Source organism: Podarcis erhardii (genome assembly GCF_964252035.2).
Source record: "Podarcis erhardii genome assembly, chromosome: 2".
NCBI classification, from domain to species: Eukaryota; Metazoa; Chordata; class Lepidosauria; order Squamata; family Lacertidae; genus Podarcis; species Podarcis erhardii.
Window position 1 is genome coordinate 22809035 of NC_138498.1, and position 26628 is coordinate 22835662.

General features: G+C 45.2%; 1 protein-coding gene across 1 annotated transcript in view; it reads left to right on the forward strand.

Moving 5' to 3' along the window:
- Positions 1-1643: 1643 nt before the first annotated feature.
- ERBB3 (erb-b2 receptor tyrosine kinase 3) overlaps positions 1644-26628 on the forward strand; it is a 95999-nt gene continuing 71014 nt past the window's right edge. The window contains exon 1 of the mRNA XM_081849517.1: positions 1644-2056. Within this exon, the coding sequence (XP_081705643.1) occupies positions 1885-2056 (172 nt within the window). The 5' untranslated portion in view covers positions 1644-1884. The remainder of the gene's footprint in view (positions 2057-26628) is intronic.

A 26628-nucleotide genomic window follows, 5' to 3' on the forward strand; every position in this document is an offset into this window, starting at 1 on the left:
CACACTTCTTCAGATACACAGAGACTTACTTCCAGATACACAGATACTTGTGTATCTGAAGAAGTGTGCATGCACACGAAAGCTCATACCAAGAACTGACTTAGTTGGTCTTTAAGGTGCTACTGGAAGGAATTTGTTTTGTTTTGACTATGGCAGACCAACACGGCTACCTATCTGTAACTGGAACCTGAAAGTGAACGGAATACAGCCTTTCTTCCCTGTCACAGTCCTTACATTAACCACATTTAAAACACTGTTATAATGCCCAAAGTTTTCAATAGACCACATTGGCATTACTGGAAGAGAGAGAATCCCCCCACCCCACCCAACAGTGCTGTTCAGTCCTGATATTTTAAAGGACCCCAACAGTTAAGTCCAGTCACAGACAACTCTGGAGTTGCGGCGCTCATCTCACTTTACAGGCCGAGGGAGTAAGCGTTTGTCCGCAGACAGTTTTTCCGGGTCATGTGGTGCAACGGAACACTGAAACCAGAGGAACGCACAGAAACACCGTTTACCTTTCCGCCAGAGCGGTACCTATTTATCTCCTTGCACTTTTTTGCGTGCTTTCAAACAGCTAGGTTGGCAGGAGCTGGGACTGAGCAATGGGAGCTGATATTTTAGGTAGGTAGGTAGATTCCAGCAACTGCAAAATGCACACACATTACCCCAAGGCAGGCTTGTTTTATATGTTGTCAGTGCTTCATCTCAGGCAAATAAATAAATTCAACTATTCAGACACATTACACAGAATTGCCATTACACAAGGGGAGAAAGTGGTGGGCATCTCAACTTTTTCCATATCAGTTCAATCACAGCTAATTAAAAAAAAACCTCAGCCCAGCTGCCCTTCATATAACAGGATAGTCCTAAGGAACCAGGGTCTGCTTAATGGGAGAGAGAACCTTTTTTTTTTTAGGATTTCTTAATTACTAAACATGGAGATGAAGGGGAAGCCTGGTCCAGCTAAGGGTATTAATGTATAGACACAGGAGTCAGATTGTAAAGGGGAAAATGGCTCATCTACTTTTGATATAATCAGGGAAGTGGATTAAATCTGCGGAGCGTGGCTCAGTGGGATTTTTACTAACCAAAGTTGTTTGCACGTCCCTGCTACTACCAGTCTTTCTTTCTTTCTTTCTTTCTTTCTTTCTTTCTTTCTTTCTTTCTTTCTTTCTTTCTTTCTTTCATAAATATAATTTATACATACCCTCAAGGCAAAATGACCACTAACAAAAAATTATCCACAATATACAGTAGTCAGATAATGGATTATGTTGATATGGTACGGTTTCTCAAGTTCGTAGTTTCGTTGCTAGTTTGATCCATTGACTACAGCGGTGTGTGCGTTATTATAAACTCTTTTTCATGAGAATTTGCAAAACAACAACAACAACAACAACAACAACAACAACAACAACAACAACAACAACAACGTGGAACACCCTTGCCTAGAACTAGTTAAGGCTTTCTACCTCCACCCTTCTTTTTTAAAAAGTAATAATACAGTAATACAAATCTCCGCTTTCCACTCCTCGGCATGGGAGCTTAGACTGTTGTCCTCTGATTGGCCAGGCTAGGGCGCAGCCTCAACCAATGAGGCGCGACTTAAGCTTCCCCTTGAATGAAGTGTGTGTAATTTGCGAGTTGTTGTGTGTAAGTGAAACTGATCAAAGGCGCCACGGCTGGTGTTCTTGGCTCTAGAGGAGAACTTGCCGCGTCGAGAGGCGGCGGGGACGGAGGCGATCAGCTCCATACACCCCCGCTGAGCCGGAGAACCGGAGAGCTTGGTGGGCATTTCGCTTGGGGATCAGGTGGCTCATCCTGCCGCCCTCTTCCTCATCCCAAATGCAGAATGCCATAGCCTGAAAAACGCGCCGCCGCATGCCAGGAGCAAGTGGTGGTGGGAGGAAGGCAGAGAAAGGAAGGAAAAAGCCCAAGCAAAATACAAAAGCAACTCAAGATCTTTTAACGATGAAGAGCAACTTGGTCAGAAGCTTCGTGCCTTGGCTGGTCCTTCTCCTGTGGAGCCTGCGGTCTGCAGCTTCTCAAGCAGGTATGTGACCCCGAACAGTCTAAAAATGTGTGTTATCTGTCGTCTTCTTTTCTTTTTGGCTGCCTTGAGCGGAATCGCGAGGAGAAAACTGCCCTTTGCAATAACACAATCGAGTGTCTGTTTAGCCCTAAACAGGACCTTACACGGCGGCTGTGTTTATATCCCGCATGATAGTGGTGTGTAAACCCCCCCCTACTCCCCCCCGCCCCCTGAAATCGGATCCGAGGCGTTTGATTATCTTTCTCTCGTTTTGTCAGCCGTAGGGAGGGGAACTGTGTACTAGTTTCACACCACCGAGCAACGCCTTTGAACCTGTGCCGCCGAGCTGTGGCAAAACCTATTTTTGTGTCTCGTCCTCCCCAGCCTCTCGGCTTTTCCTCTCTCTAAAGGGAGAGGGACACCCCCCCCCAAAAAAACACACCACAACGATCTTTTATTTTCGAGATTAGTACGGGTCTGAGGAGCGCGATCCTGGCTCGCTGATTGCGGGGTTTGGAGGAGAGGCGTGTGTGTTTCTCCTAAAAGGGAGGGCAGAAACTTCAAGGCAAACTTTATGGAATCTGTAAAATGTTGTTTCACTTGTTTGAAGGGTTGGGTTTTGGAATCAACTGTGGGGAAGACTTTTGTGTGTGTGGGGGGGGTGTGCTTTAGGCTGAAATTACAGAACCAGGACTTGATCTTCAGCCCTCCCAGCCTTTGAAATTGATTCCCTAGTTCTTGTTTAAACCTCAAAACCCTGGCGCACCTGAAGTAATGATAATAAACTAGTGACTGTGAGCATGTGCAAAGTGCATTTCCCTCTTCACTGAGTTTCCATAGCCCCTCCCCACTTACATACCTGGGATTTGGGGCTTACAGGATATATAGGTTAGAGAAGGTGTGGTTTTCAGGTAGGATTCGACTCTTTGTTTTCCCCCTTGAAGTTAAGTGCCATCTTGGAGGGAAAAATTATTATTGTATTAGTCATTAGCGATGTATGAGACAAGTGGCTACTTCACACAACCCTTCCACAAAATTTTATTCAGTGCCATATTCTCCCTGAGGAGTCCCTCCACTCATGATGTTCTTAAGGAGAACTTAATTCTTTCATTCTTTCTTTGGTTGGGGGGGGGATTCTTGGGTCAGAGTAACTTCCTCTTCATGGTTCCCTATCCAGGGCACATAAAATAATAAACCCTAACCCTACTTACCTGGGAGTAAGCTCAGTTGAAAACAGTATGACTAACTTCTGTGTAAACATGGTTGGGACCTGCAGTTCATATTGATCAATTGCCCTCTAATAACCCTGCCTGTTGGTAGATTGAAATATGGCAAAGGAGTGGATTCATCCTGCCCTTTCAAAACAGGTTTATGGGGTTAAGTAGGGGATTCGGATCCACTGTAGTTATTGAGGCTGCGTGAAGGAGTGGCAGCTACTCCAGACTAATTAATGGAGTTTGGGGGCGTGAGCTTGTGTATCTGACATTCCAGTCACTAATATAGATTAGAATCCTGACTCCACCTATATTGAAAGAACATGCAAGGGGGGAGAGTTGGAAACAAGCTTGTTAACACTTTTAACTAATGGTGATCTTGAGTAGAAAAATCCAATGAGGTAACACATGCTCTTTCAACTCTTCTCCAGTGTGCTGTGCTTACACAAATTCTGAACCAACCATAATATTTCCAACTGCCAACTATTGGGAAAAGCTTGCCTTGCCCCAGTTATCCTGGGGGTGCAATGTAGGTTTTGTGATGTAGAGAATTCTGTGGTTTCTTGTTGCCCGCTACCCAAAAAGAAGGGGGGGGGCATTACATTGGTACTGACGCATGACTTTCTCCTGCTCTCATATAATATTAGAACCCGGGATCATTCAATGAGGCTGAATATTGGGGAGATTCAGGGCAGACAAAATCAAGTACTTCTTCACACAGCACATAATGACAGCTCCCACAAGAGGCAGGGATGACCACTACTTGCATGGCTTTAAAAGGAGATTAGACAAGTTCAAGGAGGCTACAAAGAGGAAAATGCACTCTGCACATGCAATAAGCCCCTGAATATTAGTTGCTGGGGAATATATACACACTGCAGTCTTGTCCCTAGTTGACCAGTGTAGCTAACAGGAAGTTGGACAAGTTTTGGGCTTGATCTTCTTTTATGATTATGGAGAGGAGACTTCCACTATGTAGTTAAATTCTACGTAAGGAATGTCTGTGTGTGTCCCTGTGTGGGACTTGCCATAATCATTCCTGCCTTTCCATCTCCCATTGCTGAACTGTGTCATTGGGGGAGAAAGGGGAGAGGCCCTGTTGCCTTGCAGGTGGCATTCTTCCATTCCCGTCAGATTCAATCCATACCTTGGACAGGCAGGTTCCAAGTGCAAAGATTAGAAAGGGAGAAAAAGTTTTGATTTGAAAAGGGCCAAGTCCACTTTCCTATCTTGTTTTGTGGTTTCTTAAGCCAACAGACTGGGGGAAATAAAAGGAGTCCCTTAAATCGATGCTGTTTGAAAGGTTAACCTCTCCAGCTAGGCACTGTGGTATGGAGGAATTTTTCTGTAGTGTTTCCTTGGCTATCTGTTGTTTTAAAAAAGAAATCTTCGGGGAGGGGTTTGTGTGTGAAAGAACTATGGATGTCCTCCTCTCTTAGACTCTGGACACAGAGTCAAAACAAGTTAGGCATTCGTCCCGTTTTTCTGCCCGTAAATATGTTTGCAAATATTTTTGAGAACAAAGTCCTTTGGAATGCTTAACTTCCTCAGCAGGTTCCCTTTGCACCAGTGGGTTGGGGAACCATCTGCAACCTTTCAGATGTTGTTGAGCTCCATCTCATGGCCAGCGGTCGAGGCTGATGGGAGATGGCCAGTGGTTGAGGCTGATGGGAGATGTAATCCAACAACAGCTAGAGGGCCACAGGTTCCACATCCTTGCTTTATTATGTCCATGTTATCTGGAATGCAGTTTTCTTGGTGTATTCTAGGGAATGTTTAGGGGCTGGAGCATGCATAGGCAGGCTGCAAGGTGGTGGATGAAGGAGAAAGCTAGAGAGATGGGAGTAAGCTTTTAGCACGGCTTTGTTGTCATAAGAACATAAGATGATCCCATGCTGCTGGATTGGGCAAAAGTCGAATGAGTGGCCAAGCAGTGGCCCTCCAAATGCTGTTGGACTGCAAAATCTAAAGTGCTGCAGGACTAATCTGATGGGTAATCTCCAACATTAATAATAGCAGCAGACCAGTTTATATGAATTGACCTAAACTCATTGACTTCAATATGCCTGCTCTGATTATTACTAAATGTTGGGTCTACCCCTTAAACACTGCACTAGAGGCTGTTTAAAAGAGCAGTAATGTCAATTCATGCCAATTAACATGGGAGCAATGCGCTTCGTTTTTGTAAGACCTTATTTAACTGAAGAGCAACTAATCAATATATTCAATTATAACAAACAGATACCGGTCTTCCTCTGCAAAGGTGTTTATGTGAGGTGCCTGCAGCGATGTGTGGCCTCGGATAGGGTTATGTACTTGCAGGGAAGTGTGGCCTTGGACCGGGTCTCTTGGCACACCTCCAGCCCGGTGACCCTAACCAGAACAACCCCTTCCTGTCTTTCTTATCTCTTGAGGCTGGGAATTTGCACTGGCACAAACGATGCACCTTTTCGCTTTATGTTGCGTTTCTGCTGACATGTATTCAGCGTTTTGTACTTTACACAGTGTTGCAAGGCACTTGTACTCTGTAGCTATTCGCTAATGAACAACTCTGCTATGGGGAGCCACTTTGTAGGTGAAATCGCCCTCTGTGAAGTCAGATAGGTCATTGTCCTCTATGTTGTTGTTAGGACTCTACAGAGCGATCACATCTCACAACCTTTTCTGCTGCCAGCAGCAAGGCAGCACTGGCATGTTTCTAACCCTTGGAACTGCTACCTTATTGGAAGGTAGTGATCGGGCCAAATAGACACAATGAAACTGACAAGGAAGGGAGACCTCCATAGGGAACCTTCGCTGGTTCCCGTACAGAAGCATTTCTGAGATTCCTTCCATTTTGCATGTGGAAGATCCCAGATTCAACCTTTTGCCTCTCCAGGTAACAGTTTGCAGAGGCCCCTGCCCTGGGACCCTGGCAAGCTTCTGCCAGTCAGTGCATACAGAAATGAGCTAGATGGGCAGTGACCTGACTTGGTATAAAGCAGCTTTCTCTGTTCTCAGCTGTCTTAATTTCCTCTGCCAAGAGGAAACAACCTTTATTTTTCTCCCTAAGTTGGTGTGTTGGTACACAGCTGCTGGACAACCAAGTGCTGGGAACCTTGTTTACGTTTTTTTTCCACTTAATGAGCACTTGCTAATGAGCGCTCTCTTGCTCTCCTCCCTCGGTTAATAGAGACCAGGTTTCCCCAGTTGCCCGAAACCAGTTTTGTGTCAACATTCTTGACCTCTGCTAATTGCTTTCCCCATGTATGCTGTAGCTTTTGTCAGTGGGAAGAAAATCAAACAGTGTCGGTCAGATAAACTAGAGGGAAAACCTCCCTTCTCTGCCCAGATCCCCAGTTCAAGACACACCTGCCTAAGCAATGCTGAGATTGGGAGGAAATCGTCTACTTCTTAAGAATCCATGGGTCAGAGGTCCCCCCCCCCACTTTCCCACACATAAGCTGGCCTAAAACCAAGTCCTGACGGGGGGGGGGGGATCAACCTTTTTTTGATTGCATTTTTCTTCCATGTGAAAAGTATGTACGTATGTACCTGCACAGATTTTTCCTGGCCCCTTCCAAGTGTGAAAAGACATGGGAAAGGACCCCTAGTAACTTCTAAATCAGGGGTCAGCAAACTTTTCCAGTAGGGGGCCGGTCCACTGTCCCTCAGACCTTGTACTATATTTTGGAGGGAAAAAATGAATGAATTCCCCACAAATAACCCAGAGATGCATTTTAAATAAAAGGACACATTCTACTCATGTAAAAACATGCTGATTTCCGGACCATCCGCGGACTGGGTTTAGAAGGCGATTGGGCTGGATTGGGCTGGATCTGGCCCCCGGGCCTTAGTTTGCCTGCCCATGTTCTAAATGGACCATATCTGTGAGATGATGTGTATTATAGTTCTAATGACAATGCTACGTCTGTAGAATCCTGATGTCACACAGAACTAGACTTGGCTTGGCTTGAAAAAATGAAGTGGTAACATTTTGCTCAAGTATGGCAGGCCTCTTCCCCTTCCCCAAATTACCACTAGTATGCTACATGCATCTGGGACTGTGGGGAAGGTACCCCAGGAAGGCATGAGTTCTGTTCTCTCTCACTTTTAGGCATTAAATGCCAAGGGGAAATTTGACCTTACAGTTGTACCTTGGATGTCAAACAAAATCCGTTCCAGAAGTCCATTCGACTTCTGAAACATTCGACTTCCATTTGAAAACCGGAACAGTCACTTCTGGTTTTCGATTGTTTGGGAGCTGGAACGTTCAACTCCCAAGGCATTCGGGAGCTGAGGTACGACTGTATATTGGACATATTGCTTACGTGTATTGATTAGGTAGCCAACATAGTGCCTTCCAGATGTTTTGGACTACAACTCCCATCATCCCTGGCTGCTGAGCATGCTGACTGGGGCTGCTGAGAGTTGTACCCCACAACAACTGGAGTGGTAGCACATTGGTTATACCTGGAATAGAGGAATTAATGCAATCGCCTGGTCTAGCCTTGGTCCAGGAATTCCCTTTGGTTGACGCCGGGATGAGCCCATTGTTATATTAGGTTTCAAGTGTAGCTTTTACAAGATCTGAAGGTGATGAGTTGATTAGAGGAACTCCATCTTGCTTACCCTAAGCACTGCCATAGTATCATCTCTCCAGCACCCCAGTCCTCACAGTTCTGCTCTTGTGTCAACAACACTGCAACACAGCCACACTGCTAATTGCCACAAATACTCTCCACACCTTCTCCAGGCCTGCTCCCTTCCAGAAAGGGTCATTCAATTAATATGTACAAGAAATCTTCTAAAGGTTAAGAAGGCTTTGTCAACTTTCCAGTTCCTGGCCAATCCTCTGCTCTGTTGATAGATTTAAAACTACTACTACTACTTCTCTCTCTCTCTCTCTCTCTCTCTCTCTCTCTCTGTGTGTGTGTGTGTGTGTGTTTTCTAGGCTGCAGAGAAAATAATTGTATCTTAGGGTTGGGAGGGACCGGGACATCATCAGTCCAAGTCTACCCTGCCTTCATGTGGCATTAGCCACAAATTGGCCTCCCTGCAGATTAAGCTGGAATGAAAGTCAGACAGTAGGATGACACAAAAAGGGTGCCAGAGCAAAAGAGGTGCCTTGTGCCAAAGTGCCTGTGGAGCACCCAGCTCCTCCAGCAGACTGGATGAGTTGGGAGGGCACATGGCATAAAGGAAGGGAGGGCAAAACTCTTAGAAGCCACACCAGGGTTTGAAATTAGCTGGATGCCAGGCGCAATTTGTGTCTAAAGGTTCTCCATTTGCGAGCCCCTCAAAAAGACTGGTTGCCATTTTTTGTGCCTGGCTGACACTCAAGGATTACTGAAATGTATGTGCTCTGAAGCCTCAAAGTATATGTTAAGGATAGACTATATGTTAAGGAGTTTAACAGTAAAGAGTGTTTTGAAAACCTGAAGTATGGTACCAATATCTTTATTGTAAACACAAAATTAAGCATGTATTAAATGTGATATGCAATTCACATAAGTGACACATTGTTAATATTAATTCATGCTTATCAAAATAATAAATAAATTGTGTTGCCGACCCCCCACCCCACCCCGTGGCGACTAGACATTCTGTTTTGGCACCTACAACCCAGGTCCCAGAAGCCATTTGGCTCCTAGCTTTTCTACCCCAGTTTCTAACACTGAGCCACACCAAGACCATTATTTATTTGTCACATTTATCCACAATTGTAGGGTGCCTTACACTGAGCTATTTAATTTAACCTTTTCAACAGCCCTGTGAGGTAGGTTATGGCTAAGAGGCAGTGATGTCAGCAGCGAACTTCCTAGCTAAGCAGGGATTTGAGTCTTGGATTCTTGCATCTACACTCGACACTCTACCTACGTAGACTGTGATTGCTTTCATTGTCTACACCAGGGATGGGGAAACCCCCGACTCTCCAGTTGTTGAAGGTCTCCAACTCTCATCAGTCGTAACCAGCGTGGCAAATAGGTCAGGGATGATGGGAATTGCAGTTCAGCATAATCTGGAGGGCTACAGGTTGCCCATCACTGAGTGTACCTCGGATTGCATTTGCTTCACAAAAATCTGGGAGTTTGTTAAAAGGCCGTGTTAAAGAGAAACTAGTGTGTGAGTGTATTGTAACTTTAGGGTTTCATTCATGTTATTTGTGTGTGTGCCTATGGATGGAAGAAGGACAGTCTGTATTGTCAGGGGGATAAACGTCTGTGGGGCTGAGATACAAATGATAACGGGGCAGTGACCAAACAATGGAGCCTATTTCTCTGATACATTTATTTCTGATTGGAATCTGTCCAGCCCTTCGTTCAGTCCCTGCCTCCCGCTCTTGAGATAAAAGAACTCATTGTTGCTGGACCTTCGCTTCTGGTTTGACCAAACCCCTTAAGTCTCTTGCTCAATGATTATTAATTTGGAAACTGCAAAGTGCTAGGCAAATGGAGGGGATTCAGGAATCATGGCATTTCAGTGGGAACATGACTATGTAGGGAATCCATAGTAGATTAACTGTAATATAAGGTTTTGCCCCAGAACCAAGTTTTAGTGCCAAATTGATTGTGGTTACTCCATGGAGAGGGGAAGGTACTTTGTGCATGCTCAAAGACACTGAGTATCATGGCCGCGGCCATCTTGCAAATGTGTACGAAAACGGTCCCTGCTGACTGAAGCATGCTGTGGAATGAAGGTGGACAGAACGTGGATTGTGGTCTGCAAGCTAATTCTGTTGGAGCACTGAGTGTTTTGCCGCTCACTGGGGTTCTTGCGAAGAATGCTGGGCTTTTTCCAACAAGGCACTTCTTGTGCATACTCAGGGTCAGTCAACACAGGGTACTTATGTGCTCTTCAAAAATCCCATGAGCTCTAGCTGGATGACCACAGAGTTTCTAGTTGTGAAAAAGAAAAAGGAGTCTGATCAGCACAAATCTAGAAGACGCTGGTTGCTGGCTTCATATGGAGCTCCGGGGAGCGTGGGGTGTGAACGATCATTGTTTTAAAAAAGGGTACCCAACAGATTCAGAAAGTGACTTATAGATGCTCCAACTGGCTCAGGCGTTTGGGTCAAGCCACCTGATGCAGGGAAATGCAAATAAATCCTGCAGGGTCCGTAGCCAATTTAACCTGGTAGAAAAATCATCACTGTATTTAAGCAAGTGGTCCAAAATCGATGGGGGAGATTGTTCCACTTTAGCTAGAGATGCTCACAAAAAGGCACAGATGTTCTTCTGGGATGTTGAGGCCCACCTGGCACTGAAAATGTCATTCTGGATCTCCTCCTTGGAGATCACGCTCTTCTGTTTCCTAATGCAGGCAGCCATTTCCCTGTGGTGCAACTTTTGGGTCCAAGGGGCTGTGCCCTAATCTCTTCTATCTATGCACAGCTTATGTTGTCAGAGATTTGCATGGCCAGGGCTGGGCAGGATTGTCCCTCCCATCTGAATCACTCCAAAGGAGGGGGGGTGGAAGGAGGACCTTTCATAATAGGTAGTGCTTGCTGAGTAAATAGCCGCAAGCGAAAAACCAGGTGTGCAGGGGAAGATCGGAAGGGTGGATGCCCAGCCATGAAGCAACTCCGAGCGGCAGCAAAGCAAGAGGGATGACGTCTTGGAGGGGTGATCTACTTGAGGGATCATATCCAAACAAGGGGTGTTGAAAAGCATCATGGCCACAGCCTCCGCCCACACCTGGCGTGTGTCCTCTCCTGCCAGATAGGTGCAGGGTGTCTTCACAAACAGAGCACTGAGTCAACTGAGAGAGAGAAAAACAATGTTGCTCATCCCCCGCAGTTTGAATGGGTGTTGGGGACAGACACCAGGATAGCTCTTGGAATCGCCACTTAAGCAATCCTATGGCAGATGTTGGTTTTAGGACAGGGAGCTTATCCACAGAAGAGGGTTGTTGTTGTTGCTGTTTTTGAATTGAGGGAAGGATACCTGAAGGAGCGTCTCCACCCCCATTGTTCTGCCCGGACGCTGAGGTCCAGCGCCGAGGGCCTTCTGGCGGTTCCCTCACTGTGAGAAGCCAAGTTACAGGGAACCATGCAGAGGGCCTTCTCAGTAGTGGCGCCTGCCCTGTGGAACGCCCTCCCATCAGATGTCAAAGAGAACAACAACTACCAGACTTTTAGAAGACATCTGAAACTAGCCCTTTTTAGGGAAGTTTTTAATGTGTGACATCTTAGTGTATTTTTGGTCTTTGGGGAAGCCGCCCAGAGTGGCTGGGGAAACCCAGCCAGATGGGCGGGGTACAAATAAATTATTATTATTATTATTATTATTATTATTATTATTATTATTATTCAGCTCTGTACATGCCATACATTTATGCAGGGAACTGTAGTTCACCCCTCACCATGGGTGTGGCCAGGATTTATTTTATGGAGTAGGGGGACTGGACACCCACTATCATCCTCCTCTGACTGGTTCTGTCTAGCAGATTTGGAACATAATGTCTCAGCGGTTGTTTTAAATTACTTTCTTTTGGCCCCAAGTGCTCAGAAAAAAATCTGTCAAAATCTTTCTACTTTTAGTTAAGTATTTTAATCAACTGAAATGAGGAAGGCTCCTGATGATAGGGACACCCTGGAGGGACAGAATGATTGTTGCTCTTCTCTTTCTTTCTTACCAGGACCAGAGAGGAGGGAGGAGGAAGTGGGCAGAGAGGGAAAGCCACACAGAAGCACCTGCGGCTTCCAGTGCAGCTGCCTGCACTAAATTTAGGCTTTTCAACTTTGACATTGCCCCTTGTAAAAAAAAAAAAAAAAAGAGCCTGCCTTCTTCTACATTCTTACGCCTCCTCCTGACAGAGGATACACTTTTGGAACAGTGGCTGTAGCAGCAGAGGCACAAATAAAGCTCTGCTAGAGGCAGCTTCACAGCATGCATATTCCCTTGGAATCAGTCCAGTTCAGAAGTGCAGGGTCACTTCAAGCCAAGCCCCCTTCTAAGATTATGCAAGATTATACAGTCGTGTTATAATTGTCGTCGCTGGCATCCGTCTGTCTCGAGAGACAATGGAGCACACCTGCGGGGGTGAAGTCAAACCGCTGTATTAGCAGCACCAAAAGTGACCTCTGGAGGTTTTGGGGATGCCCAGATAACGAGACCTCGCTGATGTGCTCCAAAGGAAAGCAGAGCAATACGTTTGGCGCTAGCTTGGCTGCTGGAGTTGCTGGAGGGAGGCGTGCAAGGCGCCATCCAGCTGTCTTAGGGATTTGTGTAGAGTTTACTCCTTAGCCTTTTCTTCAGATATAATTTGATGATGATGATAATGATGTATGCATTGCAATGCTCAATGCAGATCTCTCTGTGTTGCCTTTCAGCTAGGTCTGTTGTATTGTTTTTAACACTTGATTGGAAGCCGCCGAGAGTGGCTGGGGAAACTCAGCCAGATGGGCGGGGTATAAATAATAAATTATTATTATTATTATTATTATTATTATTATTATTATTATTATTATCATCATTATTATTATTTTGTGTGCATGTTCGTGGGCAAATGTTTTGGAACGCTCCAATAGCTTCTTTCTGAGCAACTTAAGTTGTGTTTACCTTGTTACACAACAGAACATGCACTCCATTCTCTTGAAACTGGAACACCTTGTTTTAATTCTTCCTAAATGCTTAGCTATGGAGCATACAGAACAACTCCTTTCCCATGCCACGTGCCTCCTTCAGAGTGACCCTAAAAGCCAATCTTTACCCGACTCACCTTCTTTCATTCTGCTTGACTCCAATAAGCACAAAGGGTGCAGAGACTTCTTCTTAGTTGCTAAACAGCTTCCTTTTCATGCTGATTGGGTGGCTCAGGGATGCTGGATGTAGGGACCCTGCTAGGACTCTAGTAATGGGTCTTTGACCCCCTGCAATCTTGGACCACTGCACCTCTGCTTGGAATATGGTGGAAGTTCAGGAATGGCTTAGGACAAGACAGATTCCATCAGTCCACTGTCAGGACTATTATAGTTGCATCCTGCAGTTTTTCTGAGGAACAGGGTGACATAAGCCTCTTTTTAAAAAAACACACCAAAACAAACGAACCCTCACAACAACCCTGTGAGGTATAAATAGATCATGGGAGTGTGGCTGACCCAAGGTCATCTAGTAAGTTTTGTGGCTGAATTTGACCTCTGTTCTCCTGTCAATCACTGTGGCACACTCTCTTCGAAGACAGTTTAGGGGGACGTTTGTTTCGGGTGCTAACAAGTCCATTCCAAAATAGTCTCATCAAAGCCCAACTCACAACGTTATGGGATTATAACCCTCCTCGCTCCAACCGGTGGAGGGAAAAGTGTTGTGTGCAGGAAACAGGTGGATGAAAGGCACTTGCTGCCTCATCTCCCAGCTGAGTGGCCCGCTCAAAGGTACAGGAAGAAATACTGAGTTACCACCCCAGCCACTCCTTGCTTTGTATTTTCTGTATGGGGAAGACCATAGAGCAGGAAGTGAGAGTCCACATCATAGAATCATGGAATTGTAGAGTTGGAAGGGCCTATCTAGTCCAACCCCCTGATGTTGGACTACAGCTTCTATCAGTCCTAACCAATAAGGCCAATGGCCAGGGATGATGGGTTTTGTAGTCCAGCAGCATCTGGAGGGCCCCAGATTTTGGCCTTTCGCGTAAACCACAGCAACCCTAAAATGGAACCTTTCAATCTTCCCATGGTTATGCCAGGGGAAGAGAGGAAGATAGGAGCATATGAGACAGAGGTTCACTGGGCTTGTTCTCATAAAGCTAAACTATGGCTTAGTATTACAGTACACCTGAATGCAGCCACTGTGAACTTTGAATTCTGTGTGGCAGGCAACCGTGTGCCAGGGTTGGTATCATCATTTTCATTTTTTAATTTGTATACCGTCTTTCTATCTTACAATACTCAAGGCGGTTTACAAGCTGAAGAAGCAAAAAATGTACATCTTATAACAGTCTAATGCAATACAAAAATGTGATTATAAAACTTTAAAATAGGCAACCTACATCAAAAAAGTAACATTCAACAATCATTGGAATAGTGTTAAATAATAAAGGTAAAGGGTAAAGGGACCCCTGACCATTAGGTCCAGTCGTGACCGATTCTGGGGTTGCAGCGCTCATCTCGCTTTATTGGCTGACGGAGCCGGCGTACAGTTTCTGGGTCATGTGGCCAGCATGACTAAGCCACTTCTGGCAAACCAGAGCAGCGCATGGAAACGCCGTTTACCTTCCCGCCGGAGCGGTACCTATTTATCTACTTGCACTTTGAAGTGCTTTCGAATTGCTAGGTTAGCAGGAAGTATTAAATAATAATAACATATAAAAGTTAGATAGCATTACTGCTACTGTTTATGCAGCTCTTTTGAGTGTTCTTGATGCACATTGTCCTGGTCATCTGTACAACAGCCCTGTAATGTAGCTCAGATGGATTATCCCTAAATTGCATGTAGAGGAGCGGTTATGGGAGCAAGATCTGAACTGTGAATTTCCAAGGTGCTGCATCTGAAACCCAGATCAGCCTCTTCTCCAGATATTTTTAAAGACTTCCCAACCCAAGCCAGCACAGCCAGTGGTTAGGGAGGATGGTAGTCTAAAACATTTGGAGAGGACTAGATTGGTGAAGGTTGAATTAATGGATCTATGAAGCCCTGTTGAATGCATGTATGGCTCCCTCCACCACCATGATTTCTCCATACACAGGACTAGTAGCATGCATCCTATCCGCACAGATAAGTGTGGCGATTGTCCTTTCCCCTGATGTCATGATGGGCAAGGGCCCCAGTTGGCACCAGGAAGCAAAAGGGTGAATGGGGCTGACAAGGTTCCCCGGCAGTTGGAAATGGCCGAGGGCCAGGTATGAGAACACAATTGGCAGCCGATGATTTATAGAAACCTGAGCTCCAGCTTTTTAAGATGGGAAGTAGCTGGGCTTTAGTAAAAACTGGGGGCTCTGTTCTCTCCTCTTCCTATAGAAGCCAACTTCCTCCTGGTTTTAATACACTCCCGATTGTTTTTGAGCTGTGAACTCAGCCTACACAAACCACAATCATGCAGTGTGTAAGGAGGAGAATGGGTCATTTATGATTGTGAATAATAATCTGTATACAAGTGCCTAAAATGAGGCAATCCTTGTACCCACAATCTAATAGGCACGACACAAGAGGAAAAAAGGGATGGGGAGGGAAGAGGAACACCCATAGATGGTTGTGTGCTGAATGGTGAGCTTAAGGCGGCTAGGTTTTATTTTGTTTTCTGCCTGTCTTTCTAGGCTGGAAATGTGGAACTCAGGTTTATACTTGTTTAGGGCTCTGTGCTGTCGTTCCAGAAGGGCAGCAGTGAGAAGTATTTATAAACAGAAGAATGCAGAGAAGGATCAGAGGTCGGCTCCCTTTGTGGAGATGTGTTACTCTGCGTGCTATCCTTCTCCCACGGCTGGCTGCTGCTCCCAACTGCCACAGAGCTGTCAACCCTTCCTCTCTTTCCACCCATCCCTTTTGAAGGCATGTGATTCCTTTGAGCACTGCATCCGTACATTTCTTTCCACTCTCTGTCATAGTCACCCAAGTTCTGCCTATAGGAGAATAGAACACTCCTAAGCAGTGGTTGAAACTCCCATTGTTCTAGGCACATTTTGCCTAGGACATGGGTGGCGCTGTGGGTTAAACCACAAAGCCTAGGACCTGCTGATCAGAAGGTCGGCAGTTCGAATCCCCACAACGGGATGAGCTCCTGTTGCTCGGTCCCTACTCCTGCTGACATAGCAGTTTGAAAGCACACAAAGTGCAAGTAGATAAATAGGTACCACTCCAGCGGGAAGGTAAACGGTGTTTCCGTGTGCTGCTGTGGTTCACCAGAAGTGGCTTAGTCATGCTGGCCACATGACCCGGAAGCTGTACGCCAGCTCCCTCGGCCAATAAAGCGAGATGAGCGCTGCAACCCCAGAGTCGTCTGTGACTGGACCTAATGGTCAGGGGTCCCTTTAACTTTAGCTTTAAGCAGTGGTCGAAACTCCCATTGTTCTAGGCACATTTTGTGATAGGGAATTTCAGTAGCGCAAGCAGTTTCTGAGACCTGGGCGCAGTACTGCACCTAAGATTTCAGATTAAAACTGCAGAGTGAAAGGAAAGGAGGACTTTTTTATGCCTCCCCACTTCCAGCTCTGAAGACTGGAGAAGAGACCCTCTTAAGAAGATAAGGTGGCCAGGGGAAGGACTAGACCACCTGAAAAATGAACATAAGATTTTAGCTGAAGTTCGTTCATTTTCAGCTTTGTATTCTTGTTATTAAAAAAAGCGCACCTAGACATTCCGTTGTTGTGCCCACAACCTAGGTTTAAGGTGCCATTTAGCTCCTAGTTTTCATATCTCAGTTTCTAACACTTCTCCTAAGAGTCCGCAGTGCAATGAGGGAGTTTTGGACTCTGGACTTCATGGGTTGTAAAGCTGCAGGGAACATTCTGTCAAGGCAAGCAAGCCCCCTTGCTCAATAGTACATTCTCCCCCTCTTTTCCTCCTGTACACCCCCTAAATCTGGTCTCGGTTTCCCCCCAATGCTCCAGAGCAGATTTAGGTGTGGTATGGGATTTTACCTTCCCGCCGGAGCGGTATACAGTGTTACCTCTGGTTAAGTACAATTCGTTCCGGAGGTCCGTTCTTAACCCGAAACTGTTCTTAACCTGAAGCGCCACTTTAGCTAATGGGGCCTCCCGCTGCTGCCGCACCACCGGAGCACGATTTCTGTTCTCATCCTGAAGCAAAGTTCTTAAGCCGAGGTACTATTTCTGGGTTAGCGGAGTCTGTAACCTGAAGCGTCTGTAACCTGAAGTGTCTGTAACTTGAGGTACCACTGTACTGTATTCAAGCTCAATTTGGAAGAAAAAAAAGCGATGAATTTAAGAGCATTTGTTACAGATTTATACATGATAATATTTTTTTCTGAGAGGAGAGTTGCTCGCCCCTCCACTGAAGTGGCACCCCTGAATGGGGGGGGGGTCTGCACCTTCATGGTTGAAGAAATCATTTTGCTAAGAAGTTCTTTGCAGTAGGGGGAAAGAAAACCCTACACACCTCCCTGTTAATTTGAATGAATTCAACTTCTTTACTTCTTTTTTCCAGCAAATACTCTTTCTTTCTTTCTTTCTTTCTTTCTTTCTTTCTTTCTTTCGTCCTTTTTTTTTTAGACATGGCTTAGCCAAGCTTGACAGCTCATTTTCTATCTCTGAGTCATATTCTGTCTCACCTTTTTAGTTTTACAATAAGGTGGCCGTGGTGGTGGTCTGGGATGGGGGGTGGGGGTGGGGAGGGCTGAGGGACAAAGGCAAGGACATTTCCCAGAAGGAGAGAGATAAAAGGCTGGACAGCAAACCCCAAAATGGAAACAAGCCCGAGCAGCCGCCTGTAGCCAGCGGCAAGCATTGTGTATGCATGTTGTTGGGCGTGTAGGAATGTTGATGGTGGAGTGCTTGGTTTCACGGGGCAGATACCAGCTCTGCAAAGGAATGCATATATATATATAGCTTCTCATGGGGGACTTAGAAAAAGGGGGGGGGGGTTCATCCAGAAACTGCTAAGAGCAATTGGAATGTAGGAAATGTTTAACAGAGTTGCAGGTGTAGTTCGGAAAACATTACCAATACAAATATTTTTAAATGCGAAGAGGTTTCCAGTTGTTAAATACCGTACAAATACATATCGATGCTCTCTACTGATGTTATTAGCTCAGAGTGTGCACTCTGGGCCACGTTTACCCAAGTTCTAGGCCATGACCTCTACTGCCTTTATAGATTACTGTACACCGGCATATATTTGCATATTTTACTCTGCAAAATGTACTGTTTGCTTCTGCTAATCACGGGGAGGGGCGAGAGCTATGCAAAGGTCCCCTCCCCCTGCTTTCTTCTGAGATTTAGCCAGGAGTTACCTATTCATTCCAAAGTCTGCCTTTAAAGCCTTTAGAGGTTCAAATCTTGTATTTGGCTATGTATTTATCGTGAGCTGCTTTATGTAGCATCTTTTCAAAAAATGGGACGATAAATCCTTTGAAAGAAATAAGTAACAAGTGGAAGGGGGAATATAGAGGCTTGTTTTGGTGCTGGGATCTGAATGAGTTTTCTTATGTGTGGACCTCCAGGCAACAATTCACCTGGAAGATCTGCTGGTGTCCTCTGCCTCCCACTGGCTGCCTTCTCTGCAGATTCTCAATCATAGGAGAGCTAAAAGTAGCGGGGAGGCTGCCTTCCCTGCTGAGAACATGGATTTCTTTCTCTCTCTCCTCCAGCCCCCTCTACTTTTTTAAATCTTGGGACATGGTGCTTTCTGTCTCTGTAGCTCTTTTGTTTCAAGCTAGTCGCTGCTATGACAAGCAAGCATTATAGTAAGGCCCCTAATGGGCCGCAGCCGAGGAATGAAAGCCAGCCCAACGCCTTTTCCATGCAAGGGCATAAAGGCTCCCCATTGTGTAGCCATGACAGCCATTTAATTGGAGGGGGCTCTGGGTCGGGACCCTGGGGCAGCCTGTGACTCAAAAGCTCCTGCCCCCTTTGCTATGCACCCGCCAGCAGCCTTCTCTAGCAGCGCAGGGGAAGTCTGTGGGAAAGGGAGGCAGATCGCTTGAACACCTACTCACAGCGATGAGAGAAATTGGATGCACCTCCTTTCTGTGGGAGGGACGGCGGGGGTGTCCAGAAAAGATCAGAGGAAGGAGGGTTTTGTTCTGTGTCTGCCCATCATGGGGAGAAGCAAAGATCCAGGAATGTTTTGCCCCTTAGGCAACCTGGTTTTACGCCCTTTTCCATCTTCCAAGTCTCAGAATCGTACGATTTTACTTTCCGTTCATCTTATTTATTGCATTAAATATATATGTTGTATTGCTTCCAGAAAGCTCAGTATGGCATACAAAGTTCCCCTCCCCTTATTTCATCCTCACAACCACCCACCCTGTGAGGTAGGTCAGGGGCATAGGAAGGGGGGGCTGTTCACCCTGGGTGTTATCTCTGAGGGGGGTGACAAAATCCCCCCTGGGCAGGATTCGCCACAGATCGAAGCGCCAATCACCCCCCTGGGCAGGGATTGCCACAGATCGAAGCGCCAATCGCCCCCCTGGGCAGGGATCGCTGCTAATCGCCCCCTGTGGGCAGGGATCACTGCACCAATCACCCCTGTGGGCAGCCCACCCCACCCCCGGGTGCACGGCATGTGCCCTGCTCCGGGTGCCCCAGCGCCTAGCTACGCCACTGAGGTAGGTTACATCATCCAGACGAGTGAAAGGATCTCTGGTGAGCATCCAGATATCTCCTTGTGGCTCAAGCAAGGGAGGCAAGTTGCACATGCTCAGTGTTGCCAGCCAAGGGGCTGACCAGTCAAATTGTAATTTTGTCCGGTCGCCCGTATTTGGGTGCGAAAGGCTTTGAATGCATGGTTTTCTGGGTCGCGCCTGGCTCTGGCCTCAACTTGTTAAATCCTTCTGAGCCGGCTCTCTCCCCTGAGTCCTCTAGGGTCCACTGGGTGGGTGTCTTTTTCACAAATCAAAAACTGGCAGTCTCAGGAAGAAACTGCTTATTGCCACCAGCTGCCATACATAGCCCAGCTTGCAGTCACCAGCAAATGTGATCTGGGTGTGCAACAGAGGGCCAAACAAGGCAGTCAGTTGAGAAGAGACCCTGAGCATTAGCGAAACCCCATGCAGCACAGTTTCCCAGAGGAAAAATGTGTGGGGTTGTCATTGGAGGGGAGAGTGTGCAATTCCATCCCACTGATCTAATTGGAATTACAGCTGAAACGTTTGAATCGCAGACGTCTTGTAATGTTTCCTGTTGGTTTTTCTGCCCTTCCCTCCCCCAAGACATGTGCCCTTGTCCACCTTTCAGAAAGGACACAAGCCTTCCTAGCCAGCTGCAATTCTCTCCACCCCCCCACCCTCTGCCCTGTTCTTCCCTGGTGAACTAAATTCTCCTCCTACCCCCGCCCAAGCAGGGCCTATCCGTGCGACATGCCTCAGATATCAGCTGTATTCCATACATGCCTTAGCAGAAGGATCCAGTAGCTTCCATCTGATAATATATGACAGCTTGAGCTACTGTTCCATCATTTGACACCAGGGGCTTTCAGCGAACTTAGCCGACCACTGGGAAATAAAAACAGCTATAGACAGCTAGTGGGGAGCAGCAATATGGCAGAGTGCTGTTGGTTAAGAACACCTGGCTGTTAACCAAGAAGGTTGGTGGTTCGAGGCCACCCAGTGTTGGCTGTGAGCAGGATTCCTGCATTTCAGAGGGTTCGACTCTATGACCCTTGGGGTCCCTTCCAATCTTACAATTCTATCATTCTATGAAATGTGGCACCATGTACTCATGGAAGAACAAGCTACTCACAGTGCTACCTGATCAGGAACTGAACTGTTCCAAGGCTGGTTGCATCTGTATTCCTATTCTTCAGATTTGTCTTGGTTGTTTATTCATGAGAACTCAGACAACTTTTATTCCTAACCATGACTTTATTATATTCTCACTGTTCTGCTTTTTAAAACATTGAATGAATATTTTACTTTTTGGAAAAGAACTTCTCCCATTGCAGCTCACCCCCCGCCCCCAACTATGAGCAAACTATAGCACTGCAGTACTGACAGTCTCACCTGGTGCAGAGGTGTGGTTTTTGAAGTGATTAGTGATGGTGCATAAGCCTGCCTTTCTGCTTTACTTACAGTGCTATATTTCATTCCTGTCAATCTTATTCTAACCTGCTTTGCATTCTTCTAACTTTTCACTTCCTTATCAGTTTCTGGGTGATGGCCCCTTTGAACAGAACAACACGCACAAACACAAAGCAACAATGTTGGCTCCAAAGGAGATCTTTCAAAAAAAAGTTAAAATCACACTCATGTTATAAACTACTCAGCAACAAAGGGGAGGAAGATTGAATCTAGCTCCAATTACTGTTTCAAAAAAGCATCTGATCAGTAATCCCCCCCCCCTTTGAAAATGTTCCAGTTCCTTAGCTGCTAAGTATAGGTGGAGCAAAGAAAATAGGAGTTGTGTGTGAGAAAATTTGTGTGTGTGGTGTACTCTTGAAATGTGAACAGAGGGACTTTAATTGGGAAAGGTGCAATTAAACCCAGACAGTGATTAATTAACCTCCCTCTTCCTTCTCTTGCTATTGTCAGTACTGCCACCTAACTGACATCTAGTTCGTGGGTCATGTCCAATGTCAATATTTTATCAAGTGGGTTAAGTAACTTGACCAACAGAGTCAACAGATAAGTTATAGAGCAGGCCACGTTCTTGATCAAGCAACTATGCGCTGTGAAGGACTCTTATTGAAACGAGTGTGGCAAGTTCCCATCATGATGACATTATATCATGCCCAAAGTTTAGAAAGATTGGCCCTGAAAGCTGGGCATAATTTCCCAGGCATTCTTTCCAGAGGTGGTCACTGTATTAATTTGCAGGGAGCGGGTGGCGCTGTGGTCTAAACCACTCAGCCTCTTGGACTTGCTGATTGGAAGGTCGGCGGTTCAAATCTGTGCGACGGGGTGAGTTGCTCTGTCCCAGCTTCTGCCAACCTAGCAGTTCAAAAGCATGCCAGTGCAAATAGGTACTGCTGTGGTGGGAAGGTAAACGGCATTTCCATGCACTCTGGCACTCATCACCGTCTTCCGTTTGCCAGAAGCAGTTTAGTCATGCTGGCCACATGACCTGGAAAGCTATCTCTGGATAAACGCCAGCTCCCTTGGCCTGAAAAGCGAGATGAGCGCCGCACCCCATAGTTGCCTTTGGCTGGACTTAACCGTCCAGGTGTCCCTTTACCTTTAAAAAAAAAATTAGTTTGAAGCAGCAAATACAACAACAAAGAGACAGGTGGTGCCTTAAGAAGTAACAGATTATTGCAGCATGATTTTTTAAAAAAACTTAAAAACTTAATGAATATTTTTGTATGTTTATTTTATGACGGTTGTCGTTCATCTTGATGGCACAGCCAGAAACTTATTTGTATAGGCAGGGACTATATACATGCTACTTTAGACATGTTTCTCTAAAGGTCCAGAATTAATGCAGATTAATTACCCCATAATGCATCTTAACCACTACATTAAATTCAGGTAGGATTCCTAAAGGGTCACCATAGGGTGGATTTATCTCATATTCTTTAAGACCCCCTTTCATTTTAGGTGCCCAGACAGAGGAAGCTGTCTATCCTGAGTCAAAGCATTGGCTCATCTATCTCAATATTGTCCTCACTGACTGGCAACAGCAGTTCTGGACGGTTAACCCTGGAGTGTACGGGGGTGTATCCAAGATATACCTGTAGCTGCTGAGCTACAGCCAGCCGTTTTATATACTGACCCCTGGAGGTGATTTTGGCTTAATTACAGGGATCCCATGCAGAAGTGGTGGCATTTCTCATAGGTTTGGCCACTGTGTAACATAGATGTGTTGGTGCTTGCTGCTGGGCCTCTTCCTATTTCCATATTAATAGAAGCCTTTAAAGAGGAAGAAAACAGCTGCATTTACAACCATCTGCCTCTGTGGACTGTTAAGAGCAAATGGATGAGTCATTTAGATGTTGATTGCCATAGACTTTTTACAATGCTGATGACTTAATCTTGGGGACTTTTCAGTCCTTGATTGAATATCTTCTTTCCTGCGGGAAACTGCCTCTGAATACTTAGTCCAAATGACTTCTTCACACCTTTTGAAATGTTCAAAAGGAAGCTGATGGGGTCCATTGAATGTGAGGAAAGCAGTTATCCCCTCAGGGCCACATCGAGGTGTCCACAAAAGGTTGAAGTGGTGGTAGAAATTGACCTTGAACATTTGGAGCCTAACATTCAAACTGAAAGGATTGACTTCCTTTCCTAAACTTAGGAAAACAAAAGGAAAAGCAAAGCTTTACTTGGTGGGGCAAAGCATAAAATTGTAGACTGTGCAACTTACATCTTCCAATATTTTCGTAAGCTTGACGATTGTACAACCCATATGTACTGATATGTTGTAATTCCCTCCAGGTGCTTCTGATATGATCAAATCTTTCATGAGTCACCTGCTGTGTGTCTGAATTTCATGTGCAATACGGTTGAGGTTCCAGACCTCATGGGGCCCAGGAGCCTCTTTGTAGTGAAATATGTGACACTCTGCTGGAATCTAGTCAAATGAAGAATCCATGTCGGCCAAATAGGTGGCAAAAACAATTTCCCCCAATCTTCTGTTTCAATCTTTTGAACCAAAACAACAACAACAAAGCAACAGCCCAGTGTGTTCCTTCAGCCCAGTGTGCTTTGCCGATCTTCTGTTCTCCCAAGGTAACACAAACATTTGGAAATAACGAACTGGCCTTCAGGCCATGGATCATAATATTTATTGACTTCTTCCTATTTGCCTTTTAATTTTTAAACCTCAATGAATAGTCTCTTTTCCCAAGCTCTTCTTGTAATTCTGGTATAAGGTTTTTCCTCCCTAAATTACAGGTGAAACTTGGAAAATTAGAATATCGTGGAAAAGTTCATTTATTTCAGTAATTCAACTTAAAAGGTGAAACTGATATATGAGATAGACTCATGATATGCAAAGCGAGATATGTCAGTTGCACTAATAGAAGCCTCGTGTGCTCGGTTCTGCTAGTGTGCCAGAATAGTTGAATCCAGGCTATGGATTTTGGATTCCAGCATTTCCGCATATATTTTCCCATTTAAATTTGCATTAAAATCAGCCCTCCAAAACTGTGGATGCCAGGGATTAAAGTCACTTAAAGATGGAAGACCAAACACATCTAACCAGAGAGCAAGCCCCACTGAACAAAATGAATCTTAAAAGTAAAAGTAAAGGGACCCCTGACCATTAGGTCCAGTCGTGGCCGACTCTGGGGTTGCGGTGCTCATCTCGCTTTATTGGCCAAGGGAACCGGTGTACAGCTTCCGGGTCATGTGGCCAGCATGACTAAGCCACTTCTGGCAAACCAGAGCAGCGCACGGAAACACCGTTTACCGGTACCTTCCCGCCGGAGCGGTACCTCTTTATCTATTTGCACTTTGACATGCTTTCGAACTGCTGGGTTGGCAGGAGCAGGGACTGAGCAACGGGAGCTCACCCCATCCTGGGGATTCGAACCGCTGACTTTCTGATCGGCAAGTCCTAGGCTCTGTGGTTTAACCCACAGCGCCACTCGTGTCCCTAAAATGGATCTTACTTTTGAGTAAATGTTCATAGGAACGCATTACAAAACAATGAGATGCTGTGCTCTGCAATATGCCAGTCCCCAGTATTAAGTCTTGAACTACAGGATGGCATCTTTTTTGGTCTCCAGAGTGGAACAGGTTTAAACGCAGTTTGACCCTTCCAAGACTGCTGGGATTGTAAATAGGAAAATTGATTTCACAGTGCAGAATGGACCATGAAAGTGACATGCAGCTCTGTGGGTTTTACAACAAGCCCTTTTGTGGAATGACAGGTCCTTGAAGTCTTGGCACATTCCCCAGAAGTTTCCTAGTTTGGCTTTGATGAGCTTGCTGAAAAGCTCCTTCCAGTTTCCATTGGATTGGTCAGAAACAGAAGCTGCAATTCAAGTTTTGTAAAAAATGTTACAGTGGCAGGTTAAAAATAACATTCGGGTCCTCCCTTATGTTTCAGGGAAGCCTTAAGGTGATCAAAATGGAAAGGAGTCAAATACTGGGTTTATTCCTTATCTTTGTTTTGCTCCCAGTTTGACCTTTTTCTTTAAAAAAATCTCTTGCAAGCTAAGGCTTGTGTAAAGAGTTTGCAGTTTTTATTCTCTGTATGAGACTGCCGTGTTTCGGCAGTGTTCAGAGCTAAAAGATGCATGGCATAGATTTTTGGATTATAATGCCTAATAAAGGTTTGACGAGTAAATAAATTTTTGAAATTTATTATTGTGAAGTCGGATTTGGAATTTGTTTTCTGCTTTGCAAATTTGACTAACACTTCACAAGGAGACTGCCAGAGTTTCATAGAAGAAATTATTTAAGTATTTGTTTACTTGATAGGGTTGAAACGTGTGTGTGTGTTTTCAAAAGACCACATTATAGGATATATTTTACGTGAGGGTTGCTTCATTAGTTCCAGCAGAGCTCTTGTGCCATTAACAACAGCAAGCAGAAATCCAAGAGCTTAAAGTTTATCCATCATCATTTTCTTTATGAAAGTTTCTATAACTGATAACAGCTACAAATCTTGGACTAAAAATTCTCTGAATGAATTCCTTCAGTTTTCTGTCCGGACAAATGAAGGACAGGCTCCTAACCAAATCGGTGCATGTGCTTGGGGCTATAATGTCTATAGCAGTTTCCTGATTTCGGTCTACTCCAAGACGGCTCAAAATGACCAGAATAGATGCACAACATTAACTGAATGATTCAAAGAAACGTCACACAGTTAACATGGGGCAGATGAGGCTTGATGTGCACAAAGGAAACCTTGTTTTTCAGATTTCCATCTACAGATTATAGAGTGCAGACTTTTTTTCCATATGCTGTATATAACAATTTTACTCATTTAGCCTGCTCTGAGATGCATCAATGATCTATTAAGTTATTAATAACATTTCTGTTGCAAGAATTTACCAAGCCCGTTCTCAGCCCATCACAGATCCATGCAAGTATCAACCTCAGCCTGCAGTCAGAACAAAGGTTGAAGAAGTGTATTTGTGTGCAGGGACATCAATACTTGGGGACATCAGTACTTGCAGCCATCAGTTCTGCCCCTGACAGCCACCTGTCAATGGACCTTGGTACATGAACATGCCATATGCAAAGACTCTGGATATGTGAGCTGTACAGTGGTACCTCAGGTTAAGAACTTAATTCGTTCTGGAGGTCTGTTCTTAACCTGAAACTGTTCTTAACCTGAGGTACCACTTTAACTAATGGGGCCTCCTGCTGCCGCCGCACGATTTCTGTTCTTATCCTGAGGTAAAGTTCTTAACCTGAGGTACTATTTCTGGGTTAGCAGAGTCTGTAACCTGAAGCGTCTGTAACCTGAAGCGTCTGTAACCCGAGGTATCACTGTATAGGGCTAGCCCCATGATTAGGGAAGGAGAAATAGCAGCCTCAGGCAGCAGATGATGGGCAGGGATGTGGACAGCATGCCTAGTGATCTTTCTGTGGAAAAACATAGGGCACAGAATGAACATTTGGGACTTAACCATGTTTCACTTCATTTCATTTCACTTTTAAATTGTGCGCTGCCTTTCCATAATGCTGTACTCAAGGAGGTTTACAAACTGATGGAGCAACAAAATTTAACAGCAGAGATCACACATCTTCCAACAGTGTTGCACAGTAGGTCTTGCGTTGTGGAGTTGGCTCCTTCAAAGATGGGAAAACATATGCTGGGCGTTGTTGTTGTTGTTTTGGGGGGGGATTCCAACAAGTGCAATCCTTTTTTAAAAACCATTTTTATTAGTTTTTACA